We start from the raw sequence: 13,676 nt of genomic DNA on the forward strand, positions 1-13,676 counted from the left end.
CACCTTCCTCCATACATTTTGGGAGTCTCCCACGTGCCTTTTCACAAACTCAAAACATGCCAATTATTTTTTGCTGAAAGTAATGGCTTTCTTCTGGCCATTCTGCCATAAAGCCCAACTCTATGGAGCGTACGGCTTATTGTTTTCCTATGTACAGATACTCCAGTCTCTGCTGTGGAACTCTGCAGCTCCTCCAGGGTTACCTTAGGTCTCTGTGCTGCCTCTCTGATTAATGCCCTCCTTGCCCGGTCCATGGGTTTTGGTGGGTGGCCATCTCTTGGCAGGTTTGCTGTTGTGCCATGTTCTTTCCATTTGGTTATGATAGATTTGATGGTTCTCCTGGAGATCATCAAAGATTTGGATATTTTTTTATAACCTAACCCTGACTTGTACTTCTCAACAACATTGCCCCTTACTTGTTTGGAGAGTTCCTTGGTCTTCGTGGCAGTGTTTGGTTAGTGGTGCCTCTTGCTTAGGTGTTTCAAAAAAGGTGTGTATATGTAATGACAGATCATGTGACACTTAGATTGCACACAGGTGGACATCATTTCACTAATTATGTGACCTCTGGAGGTAATTGGTTGCATGGGGTGAATACATATGCACATGCCAATTTTCTGGTTTTTATTTCTAGAAAATAGTTTTATGCATATATTTTTCTCATTTCACTTCACCAGCTTAGACTATTGTGTTCTAAATGTAATGCAAGAAAATAGGTAAAATGTCAAGGGGGGTAAATACTTTGGCAAGGAACTGTAAATGCCAGGTTTAACCTTACTGCTAAAGGTAAGAAATTAAAATCAAACATCGAAAAGGTTATGGGCAATATTATCTTTATTCACTGCCATATAATTACCTTGAAGTTCGTTTTGCAATTATTGTTACCTCAGGGCAGATTAGTACAATGCCAATCACACACATGCAATTTTTAGTCAAGTCAAAATGTTTACTTTTCACTGTCAACCCCATTAAGCAGCATGTAGAATGTTATACTAAAATAAACTCCATTAGTGCAAATTTCTGCCACATTTAAATGGTAGCATATAGCAACCTTACCTTATCTCCAGGCTGAGGCCTCATAATGGACACCCGGCTATAACCTTTCCTCAGAAGGACCCATAAAGCATCCAGTTTACCCTATAAATATTAAAAGAACACAATCTGTGATGTCATGTTTATGCAGTTAACAAGAAAATAATAAATCATAATAAATGTATCAGAATTAAATATGATAAACAAAGATTAAGCCCATCCAAAAGCAGTTTTAGGTTTTGGCGGAACTTTAGCAGTTTGACTGACCTGCCAGTTTTTATAGCTTTTAAGAGACATTATAGCTTTGGGGGAGTAAGATATTGAGATATTTCCAGTCTGCTATTATATATATACTATTGGATAGTGTTGTGAAAGGTTCAATCCTTTGTCAAGTTTTCTTTGCTGTATGGGTAGAACCAATAGAGGGGAATTTTTTAAACCTGGAACAGCCAGAGTCTGGACAATTGTGCATGGCAATTCTGCCTTTCATTTTCAAAACTTAACAAGATAAATCAGATTGTTTGTAATACACAGCTGCTCCAGATTCTGTTTGCTCCAGTTTTGATTATCCCCCCATAGGGTTCAGATATCTCTTAGAATTTCATAAAATTACTTCATTAAAGAGTTCTTAAGTACACTAATCCATAGTCAGAATCCAACCTGATCTTGACTGACTTCAGCAGAATTAGTTTTGACGGGTTGCTAAAGGTGTAGCACCCTCTAGTGTGCTAGTTTAGATGTACAGAGTAAGCTGTAGTGTAGGTAAAGTGGGCTTGGCTGAAAGCCAGACCTGGGTTTAATCTGGGTCAGGGCTGAGTGACTCAAGGAGGCTGGATGACTCAGCAGCAGTATCTCTGTTGACTCTCCCTGCTTTCTGGAACCTTGGAGAAGCTTCCAGAAGTCAAGGGTGGAGTCTAGGAGGAGCTGCTTGGAGTATTGATGAGGGCCCCAGCCAATCCCTAGCAAAATGGGCTGGCAGGGGGCAGGCCACCTCATCAATACTCATGGGTCCTGTCAGCAGGGGCAGTTGAGTGGAAGAGTGCTGAGGAGGCCCTTGAGGGCGCCCCCCTAGTCTGGGGAGGGTGACTTTGCGCCTGGGGCTCGGGTACTGGAGGAACCCTGTACAACACATGAAGGAATCTTTCCTGCAGGCATGAGAGCAAGTGACAGTGCAGCAAAAGAAGGTCAGCATGTCCAGCAGATCTTTTGAGAAGTGAGCTGGGTGGGCTGGTGAATGGGCAGTCTGGAAGGACTGTGGGAAGAGTGTAGGTCCGGGAGGACTGTGCTGGAGAATTTAGCCAGGAGGGCTAGTGAAAGAGGCAGCTGAAACCAGGCAGGCTCGCAGTGCCTGAAGAGGTGATACTGGGATGAGTAGCCATAAGGATGTATGCTGGAAACTGACCTTTTTGCTACACATTAAGGGGCACAACGAACATCTCTTTAAAGAGACTCTAACGTGAAATAAAAAAATTAAAGTATAGTTGCAGACACCTCAAACTGCCCATTAAAGCTTCACGCTAAGCCCTGCCCCATACATTCCTATTTGTTCTGTGCTATGATGATCTGTTTAACTGGTCAATAGGAATTCGCACAGAGCAACAAGGGGTGGGTAAGCTTCTGGACTTTCAGGAAGTCCTGAAGGTTTGTTTGTCATAATGGCTTTGAGCATTGCTATCAAAACAGGAAATTACAGGCTGTTGCGTGTATGTGTAGGCATCTTTAGGCCCTTTTTACCTGTGCCACAATATTTTTGTTTAGTATCTCTTTAAATAGGAGTAAGAGTCGGTTCACGACTCTGTACTACTTCGGGGGCGACTTGTGAAGTCCCGTGCACCGCGACTTCGGCGGGACTTGCACGGACTTCATATAATGAATGTCTATGCAAGTCGCTCCAAGGTCGCCCCGAAGTAGTACAGGACCCTTTTTCTAAGTCGGAGCGACTTGTATCGCTCCTATTAGAACGGGTCCTGTAGCAGTCAATGGACCGCGAGGGACCGCGACTTGTCAGGCTGACAAGTCGCCTGACAAGTCGCGGTAGTGTGGACCGAGTCTTATAGTGCACACCATGCTGTTTTAAAACAATGCAACAATGCTCAAAGATCTACTTTAAAATGTATTGTTATATAGCTTTTTAAGCTGCAAGGAGACAGCCAGATAATTAAACATTGGCAACCCTTTTATTATTGTTTCCTGGAGCCTTGAAACAGACCTCAAACTTTTTGCAAAATGAACTGAACTAAAGCTTTAGAGGTTTTTTTTCATAAACATTGGAAAAAAGATTGCTTTTCATTTTGTAGCAGCCTGCCTTACAGTACTGCAACATTTTTCTTTAGATTATAAAAATTTTGAAATTGAATGTTACAACAACGATAACAATAGGCAAACAAAATGATTAAGGCAATGGCAGAAGAAAAAAAAGCTAAATTAGAGAAAAAAGTTCCTTTTCCAGCTGTTGTTTCTTCATAATAATGGGTTACGCCTAGATTTGGGTGGTCGTTGAAACTTCTGGCAAAACAGTGGCAGAAGTTCTTTCAATTTTTCAAATTGGCAAAGTTATATGCAAAATAAATTGTGCTTAGTTTTTTTTTGTTGTAATATGGCTAAAAGAGTAAAGTATTTGCCTAGAGGAACTTTTAAAACAGCCAAAATCAGCAGTGATATTTTCTCCAAAAAATGTTGTAATAGCAGTTTTAACCATTTCAACCAACAATCTGATAAGAGTTACCCAAACATACTGATGTTTTACTGGGGGATGATATACACTATACTACCAAAAGTATTGGGACGCCTGCCTTTACACGCACATGAACTTTAATGGCATCCCAGTCTCAGTCTGTAGGGTTCATATTTGAACCATAACAGCTTCAGCTTCAACTCTTCTGGGAGTGCTGTCTACAAGGTTTAGGAGTGTGTCTATGGGAATGTTTGACCATTCTTCCAGAAGCGCATTTGTGAGGTCAGGCACTGATGTGGATGAAAAGGCCTGGCTCGCAGTCTCCTCTGTAATTAATCCCAAAGGTGTTCTATCGGGTTGGGGTCAGGACTCTGTGCAGGCCAGGCATGTTCCTCCACCCCCAAACTCGCTTATCCATGTCTTTATGGATCTTGCTTTGTGCACTGCTCCAAATCATTTGGTGGAGGGGGGATTATGGTGTGGGGTTATTTTTCAGGGGTTGAGCTTGGCCCCTTCATTCCAGTGAAGGGAACTCTATCTGCGTCAGCATACCAAGACATTTTAGACAATTTCATGCTCCCAATTTTGTGGGAACAGTTTGAGGATGACCCCTTCCAGTTCCAACATGACTGTGCACCAGCGCACAAAGCAAGGTCATTAAAGACATGGATGAGCGAGTTTTGGGTGGAGGAAATTGACCGACAGAACACCTTTGGGATAAATTAGAGTGGAGACTGTGAGCCAGGCCTTCTCATCCACATCAGTACCTGACCTCATAAATGCGCTTCTGGAAGAATGGTCAACCATTCCCATAGACACACTTCTAAACCTTGTGGAAAAGGGTGGGCCAACTAAATATTGAACCCTACGGACTAGGACTGGGATGCCATTAAAGTTTATGTGCGTGTTAAAGCAGGCTTCCCAATACTTTTGGTAATATAGTGTATGTCACCATGCTCAATATTCACACTTTCCCCCATTTGAGAGATTCAATATTTGTCCTGTTTACCATTTGTCATTAAAAGTAAAATAAAATCTAAAATTTTGGGTTGTCTCCAGAAAAGTATTAGAGGGGAAATCTTCCAATGGTGACACTAGCTCTGGTGACCTAGAGCAGTGGTCCTCAACTCCGGTCCTCAGGGCCCACTAACAGGCCAGATTTTAAGTATTACCTTGGGGAGATGCAGACTAGAGTACTGCAATCACTGAACAGCAAATTATATCACCTGGGATGCATTTCAGTTATCTTGCAAATCTGGCCTGTTAGTGGGCCCTGTAGGCCAGGGTTGAGGACCACTGACCTAGAGGGTCCCAAGGGATTCTGCTTATTTCTTTCTCTTTTCTCTTTCGGCAAAAGATAGGAAGTGAAGGTAAATCACCCAATGGGACATACAGTAGATAGCAAGAAAAAAAACAAAAAACAAAACTGACAGGGGTAATAACCCTCTCTTACTCTATCCAAAGATGAAAAAAAAGTTTTGCCTATGGTTCTATTTTAAAAGCAAGCTCTCAAAGTTCACTTAAGAATCACTTTAGCAGAGTGCTAATTTTCTCACCATGCTCCATTTTCCTCAACTCCCTGGGTTCAGGCCACACCTGATAATGTAGAAGTAGCTGAACAGTGGAAGGCCCTAGAGTCATAACAAGTTCACCTTGTTGGTGATCTACAGTAGTTATTATGAGCCAATGAAGGTTTACAGCGCATAGCCTTTCATATTACATATTACACATGCATGGTCTCTTTCTTTGCCTAAAGTGTTTGTTACCCTAAAAAAAAAAAAAAATCCTATTTCCCTATAGGAGGTTAAACAGCACAGTGCTTGTGCTATCTAACCTGCCTCTCTGGAAACTGTAAAAAACCTGGCTGATCCTGCCAGTTTCTGCCCTCCCCCTTGTAAACTGACCACGGTATTTCATGCCTGCTGAGCCCTGACACCGTGGTCAGTTTAGGTGCCTCTGTCATTCATAGCTCTCTTCTCTGCTCTCCCCTGTCCTCTCCCACCTCCCCTCCCTGCCTGTCAGCTCAGGAGTCTGTGTCTCTGCCCCCCTCTTGCTGCTATTAATAAAAAAAGAAAATGTCACTGCCAGTCCCTCTCTTTTAAGCTCCTATCCTGCACTGTATAAGTGTATGTTAAAAACGAAGCCTCTAAATGCCTTTTTTGTGCTGTGTCACGTGACTCCCAGCCACTCATTACGATCCAGGGCTACAGCGGGAGGATCCGAGCGGCCAGTCACACGGTCACATGACTCACCAGCTGATGTCAGAGGCAGAGCGCAGCTCCTCCTGCTGTAGCCCTGGATCGTAATAGCAGAGTGTCACGTGACGGGCCTGAAAGATACAGCACTTAAAGGTATTTAGAGGCTTCCTTTCTAAAAAACACTTATACGGTGCATTATGGGAGCTTAAAAGAAAGGGGCTTGCAGAAAAACATTATTTAGGGTTAATTATTTAGGTTTTGTTCCTACCTCTCTCTGTAGTTAGGGGGCGCTCTCTATAGTTACGTCTAACCTCATTCAGTATGTTTTAGTCTCCATTCTGATCACAAGTATTCTGCTGGAGATGGTCATATTATGATCCTTTGACCCCTCTCCATGTTCATTTTATCAAATCCGCACACATTATGGATAATGCTTTTCTACAATCTGCAACGTGTCATTTGGATCAAGTCACTGTTTGCTACCACTGCTGAGATTGTGAGCATGAAATAGTTTACATTCCTAAAAAAAGGAATACAGGTGGAAGACGTTACAATTTTTTAGGGTATGAGGAAGGATATAGAAGGTGAAATAGCTCACAGTATATTCTAGTATAAGGGACACTTCAGAAGGTGGATGAGATTGCAGTCTATTAGCGTATATTGGGGGATACAGAAGATTAAATAGTTTACAATAAATTACAAATTTTTAAAACAGAATAAAATAGTAATATAGAAGATTACTTTGAGGTGAAAACAATTTATTGACATTTTTTTTCATATTATTGGATTATGTCAACAGGGAAGGAGGTTTGAATGCATAGGGAAATTCAAAGTAGTGGCCTGCCTGGGGCCTTGATTAGCTTTGATCTGGCTCTGCAAAGACTTGTATAGTTCTGTAATCTAAATGTCTCCGGTCTTGGAGAACAGCTCACTGTGCTGGCTGTCCTTTCATTTGAAAAGCGTTTTATGATATGTCCTTCAGGAACCCTACTCCTAAAACATTTTTCCAGTCTAAAAACTGGCACAGATACATTATTATTATTATACAGTATTGTCATATCTGTAAATGTTTTATATGAATGTATACTGTAAAGTTGCCACTAGTCTCTACCCTTAAGGCATTGCAACACAAGAAAGTATTGCACCTCAAATGACTAACAGCTGATTTTAAGAAAATAAAAAGAATACAAGGAATAGAAAAGAAAGTCAGCAAATAACTTTTTAGGCAATGAAAATAAGGAAACATGGTATCACTCTTCAAAAGACGGTCATTGGCCTGATCGCTGCAACAATATTGTTGCAAAACTATAATATTTCCTATTTATCTCTTCCAGATTTGGTTTCCTTGATGTTTCCACTATATTGGTTCATGCATAGATAGAAACCAGGTGCGAAACTCAATGACTAATATAAGGATAGGAAAAAATAACAGTGATGGATTCAACTAATGAGCCTGACCAGCAGCAATCAGTGAGTCACCTAATAACTAGTATAGCTCAGTGCAGTCAGTGAAGCGGTACGGCTTCCTGGCAACACAGGATTTCATGAGTACCCATCATCTGCATAGACAGAGGGTGCCACAATCACTAAGTCCTGGAGGCAGGATGGGGCCATAAGGTCCAACATTTAAACACCTATGACTCAACTCTGGACTGACAAAAGCATTTCTTCATAGTTGGGTTTATTTAATTTTAGCAATGCATTTATTTTACCCTATATATACATATTTGTTAATATAAAACATTGTATGTTCACGCTGTGTTTTTTGGTCATGGCCAAAACTGGACCATTTCTGGAAAGAAGTGCAGAGAATCTCACAAAAATTCACAGTTTATAATCTCCCAGAGTATTCGGCCTTCTTCCTCCTACATGTCTCTGATATGCCTGAGAAAACATACAAAAAAATGGCACTACACCATCTACTTAATGCCGCCAAATCGAGCATTGATCTGAGATAAAAAGACCCCCCACCCCCTCTCTATTTTACTATGGCTCACGAAAGTTGAAGAATTGAACCTGATGGAAGACCTTGTACTGCTCAAGACCTGCTCAAAATAAACATGAGACCTATTCCAAAACCTGGGTCCACTGGAACATGTTAGCATTCTATAGACGAGGGCAAATCCCTTTTTGGATCCTGTACTCAATAAAACCATTCATTTTGCCTCCCCCCTTCCAGTGATTCTCTCGCTCTCCCTTTTTTTCCCCCATCCATTCCCCCCTTTTCTTTTCCCTCTTCCCCTTCAACCTTACCTTTACCTTTCTACGCCCTCTCCCTTCCCATGGCTCGGCACTTGGTCTATGTTTACCCCTGTAACACAGCCTAAGGAGAAAACCTTCTGTATCCTCCACATTCACACCATTCAGCAGGTTTTACATTAGACCGCAACATTGTTATTGGATACTTCTGTTCAGCCTTTTTCTTTTGCACTTCGCAGGTCATGCACTTATTGATGTATCTGTCTGCTGACTATGGAATGGTGTTGTATCGTTATGCAAATGTCTGCCCTTTCTATATTTTGTTGCATAGAAGATCTAGGCTGGCTGAAACGTCTTCAGCTGCCTCCTGTTTGGATGCCTGGTCCTGCACACTGTGGTTCATCTGTCTCCACCTCACAACTGTATCCTGTAGTAACGTGGGTTGCGGCAGAGGAAGCCGCAGAATGAAGTAGGGAATGCCAGCATCTCACACTTCTGGAAGTATTGAATGCTGAACATTCTCCAGCAAGCATGGATCTTCAAGCAGCTGAGTTTGGCCAGCAATGCCGGCAATAGGACAGGAAAGTATTAATTGTTTTCTTTGCAAAGAAGGCTTTAATTCGTTTTTAATCATTTTGCTGCAAAAGCCCCTAAAAGCACATGCAGCAGTTCTGTTCGCTAAAACAAGTAACCACATGCCATACATACAAGTATCCACAGACCCTGACTACCAGTTTTAGTAAAGCAAAGTAAAAAAAAAATATTTATTTCTTTAAACTAAAGTTTTACTTTATTTGCAGGAACACATTCTAGTATCTCAACCTGTTTGATTAAGCACCAAATGCATCCTTTGGAATAAGGAAGGGTATGTAAGAAAATATGCTCCTAATTTAGTTATTAACCTATATCAATTCAGATAAATTAACTATTCTGAAATATGAAGATGCCCTTTAATCTACAAGGAGAGTCTGCCAAGCAGTAAACATTTCCATCACTGAAGAGTCTTGCTGTCAACATTAGTGCTTCCTGTTTCTGAAAAGTTTTGGGACGTTCCTTAACTGCATCTTGGCTCCAAAGCCAGGACTGTCCATAACATCTTGTGCTTATGTTTCCAAGGAAGAGAAAACACATTTGAGACTCACATGATCCAAAGTCAGCTGCCAAGCTGCAGTCCGGAGGGGCTGAGCTTAATGTCAACAATGGGAAACATGTGGCTCATATCAAACAAAACCATGCTGCAGGTCTGAGGCATCCTTGTCATGGGCATTTCATTAAAATTGCCTTCAGCATCTAACAAATAGAGCCCAATGCAAATAACCATGTCCAATTTGAGAGTCTGCTAAATTTTGATGTGCCTTATTTCTGTAAATGAAGGTAATGGCTATTCATGGGGCAACTGTTGACATTTCTAAAGGCATGTTATCTCCTCCTAATTCAAGGAGTTACATGTTACAATAGTCAAACCTTATAAGGCAAATAGGCTGCAATGTTCTATACTTAGTATTCAAACCAACTTTACTTCTATAGAAAAAAGTAGAACTTCTTAAGCCATGTGGTAGTGACCAGCCTTAAAGGAAGAGAGAGGCTGCACATCACATTAGCTGTGTTTTATTCAGTACAAAAGATATAGTATACAAGACTGGAAGGCCAGCGGAGCAGAGCTGAATGCCCAGATCAGCAGAGATACAGCAGCTCGATCCTTAAAGGATAAGTCCACTCTAACACTAAAATATCTGCATCTATAGATCTCCACGATCTAACACTAACCTATCTAGCCCTGTAAAGAAGAAATCAGTATACTTACTTTTTTGGAAGCCGATCTGACCTGATCTCACGCTGAGGTGTCAGCTGCAGATTCGCAGTGTAGGCGGGTGCAGAGGACACAGCCGACAATGGAAGCCCCATAGTCATTCTATGGGTGACGTCACTTCCTATTCATTTCACAGCCATTGTCAGCCGTCTCCTCTGCAGAGCTTCCACCACCGAAGACCGGGTCAAATCGACTTAAAAAAAAAAGGTATGTATACTGATTTCTTATTAACAGGGCTAGATAGGTTAGTGTTAGATTGTAGAGATCTATAGATGCAGGGATTTTAGTTTTAGGGTGGACTTATCCTTTAATACTGGCCATACATTAAAATGACATACATTCCAGGCAAAATGTAAATGCATACTAATCCTCCAATGTATTGATCACAGTGATTATGTTTTTCATCCTGGTATTACTGTATGTAGCTCTACCCCTGCAGGAGTCACTGGTATGTTGTCTGGGTCTTCCCCACTTTTTGCTCCACAGCCAGACACATAGTAGATTCACATAGCCAGGTGCACACTCACTTCCAGTTGTTACTACAATGACCAGGGTTTTGTTTTTTGTTGTTTTATTGGAGAACTTGGATAGACATAGTGGGATACTTCCAAACTGAACTATTCACACTGAGGACTCTAAATTCCTTTCCTAATGAAACTTGGCTGAAGTCCTTGCAGAAGAGAGGTAAAGACTTCTTTACAGCCACAAACTGATTGCAGAACTGAGCGATGTCCCTTAGTAAAGTAATAGACAGTCCTGGACAAAGCTCCTTCTCCCTCCATGATACCAGACCAGATGCACTGTAGACTCTCCCTCTGTCAGCTATTGTAGGACCAGGGCCAGCCACAAAAACTTTAGGCCCTCAGGTCGCCCACCTGAGGCCACATAGCAGCAAGTGCCGCCCCCTCCCCCGATGCAATCCCCCACTAGGAATGACCAAGAGCCCCTGTGTTCCTCAGCTATAAATACAGGCACCCAGCATGCCTGGGGCACCCCTCTTGTAATTGGCCAGGGCTGTAGGAATATTCATGCTCCCATCTGCATGGATTCTGCCTATTATCCAGAACTCTACTTAGTTGCTAGGATACAGTGAAACTTCAAGACAGCATAAGCTGCAACAGAGCACACTGAGCAGACTAAATTAGCCAATTAACGCTCTCTGCTAAGCAGACAGCAATTAAATTTACCTAGCTGTCTCTCTGTTTAGTACTAATCCTAGCACCTACCTAGGATGGTGCTACATGTACAATAAAAGACCATTCCACCAATGATGGATTGGTCTATTATTTCGCAGCTACACTTGGTGCCAGTAATCTGGTGGTAAGAGTATACAGTTTGCTGCTTCATGTAAATATTCCTGCCTGGCATTCTCAGTTCAATAAACTGTCATTTCCTTACTGTCTGTCACACCTGTTTGTTTTTTTTTTTTTGCAGACATAATGCTATGTCCAATCCGGGAAGAGAAAGTTGATTTAATTGTTTCAGAAATCAGGAAGATACTATTCAGCATATGCCATCGGCTATTTGCTTGTACTGTAAATTCTTACTGATGTAGTGCTCTTAAGCTGCCCAGAGATGGATCTAAAATTTACTTTTGTTAGAAAATTTTATTTGATTAGCGGGTTGCAGCCAATTGGCTGCAGTGCTAAACAGTGCATTCCGGCAGCAGGCGAGTCCTTCTCACAGAAAACAGTAGCACAGTGGGGAGGATTCCTCCATCCACCTCACTTTTGTGAATTGAGGAAACCATTTGTTTTTCTTTAATTCTCTGGCTGATTGAAAAAAAAATTACCCATCTCTAGCCAGCTTAAGATCCTCTTAGTAGTGTGTCAGGCTAACATTTCAATCTTAGAGTCTGGCTCTAGGTGTATGGTAGGGTGGAAAAAAAGGTGGGTGCCAGTCACTTTACTCTTGTTACCTTTATGGCTGACCTCAAATTTAGTAGGGATGATTTGGGGGCTGCAAGATAAGAGTAAGAGCAGTCATTGTCTTTCTTGGGTAGTAGTGTTCGTGACACTCCAAGAGGAGTCAAAGATACCTTGATCTTTGGGCAATGAATCCTTCTAAAAATGTCCAGAAGTAGCTTCTACTCGGCTTTTCTGTGACACTCATAAGCAAGAAGATTCCTTGCTGCCTAGCTACTTCTAGAAATCTACTGCAGCATGTAGCTTAAGTTCTTGGGCTCATTGCCTCATGTCTTGAGTCGAGGGACACTTTAACCACATATCCTCTCCAGGCAGAAGCCTAGGATATTGACCTGGTCAGTTAAGTAGCGGGGGGGGGGGGGGAGTTGTTAATCAGTTCCAGCTGCTTTGGTGTTAATGAAATTAAAAAAAGGTGCACTAGATGGGCAACAATGAGACAACCTCCAAAACAGGAATGGTTTTACAGGTGAAGGACACTGACATTTTTTTCCCTGCTCATCTGTTTTTCACTAGTTTTGCCTTTGGTTAGGGTCAGTGTCACTACTGGAAGCATGAGGTGATACCTGGACCCTAAGTTGCACAGGCAGTCCAAATCCTCCAGAATGGCACATCAATACGTGCCATTGCCAGAAGGTTTGCTGTGTCTCCCAGCACAGTCTCAAGAGCATGGAAGAGATTCCAGGAGACAGGCAGTTACTCTAGGAGAACTGGACAGGGCTGTAGAAGGACCTTAACCCACCAGCAAGACCGGTATCTGCTCCTTTGTGCAGAGAGGAACAGGATGAGCCACTGGTGTAATTGTCTCTGACCAAACAATCAGAAACAGACTTCATGAGGGTGGCCTGAAGATCCGACATCCTCTAATGGGGTCTGTGCTCACTGCCCGGCACCATGGAGCTTGATTGGCATTTGCCATTAAACACCAGAATTGGCAGGTCCACCACTGGCCCCCTGTGCTTTTCACAGATGAGAGCAGGTTCACCCTGAGCACATGTGACAGACTTGAAAGGGTCTGGAGAAGCCGTGGAGAAAGTTATGCTGCCTGTAACATCGTTTAGCATGACCGGTTTGGTGGTGGGTCAGGGATGGTCTGGGGAGGCAAATTTATGGAGGGATGCACAGATCTCTATAGTCTAGATAGTGGCACCCTGACTGCCATTTGGTATTGGGATGAAATCCTTGGACCCATTGTCAGATCCTATGCTGGTGCAGTGAGTCCTGGGTTCCTCCTGGTGCACGACAATGACCAGCCTCATGTGGCGAGAGTATGGAGCCAGTTCCTGGAAGCATTAGAAGCATGCCCCGGATGTTGTCAGGCATGCATACAAGCATGTGGGGGCCATACAAACTACTGAGTACCATTTTGAGTTGCTGCAATGAAATTTCGGCAAAATGGACTAGCCTGCTGCGTCATTTTTTCACTTTGATTTTTGAATTCAGCCCTCTGTAGGTTGATCATTTTTATTTCCATCAAACGATGTGCCATCCTTTCATTCCTAACCCTTTACCCTGTCCATATCAGTATAGATAACCAGCATGATATTTTTACCCATTGAGATCTGATGTGTTTTTACTTTTTTTGAGCAGTATATATATATATATATATATATATTGTTTTTTTTATAAATAATCAGGAGAGCATCACTATACACTGCAGGTGCTAGGAGTAAACAGAAATGGTCAGGCAAATATATCCAACCATGTCAGTCAGAACCTGCAGACATGTGGAGAGAACAAAGGATGCCCATAGATGAATTGTATTTTTTTTTTTTTTTTTTTGGCATTCAGCCAGTGGGATGAACTAAAACAAAATTGATGAAGGAATCCTACCCGCTGAG

The 13,676-nt window shown here is 42.1% G+C and overlaps 1 protein-coding gene across 1 annotated transcript in view; it reads right to left on the minus strand.

Moving 5' to 3' along the window:
* ANTXR1 (ANTXR cell adhesion molecule 1) overlaps positions 1–13,676 on the minus strand; it is a 313,258-nt gene that overhangs the window by 55,954 nt on the left and 243,628 nt on the right. The window contains exon 17 of the mRNA XM_082254810.1: positions 1,057–1,137. Coding sequence (XP_082110936.1) covers positions 1,057–1,137 — 81 coding nt within the window. The remainder of the gene's footprint in view (positions 1–1,056; positions 1,138–13,676) is intronic.

This window comes from Pelophylax lessonae (genome assembly GCF_965119305.1).
Source record: "Pelophylax lessonae genome assembly, chromosome: 4".
Taxonomy (NCBI): domain Eukaryota; kingdom Metazoa; phylum Chordata; class Amphibia; order Anura; family Ranidae; genus Pelophylax; species Pelophylax lessonae.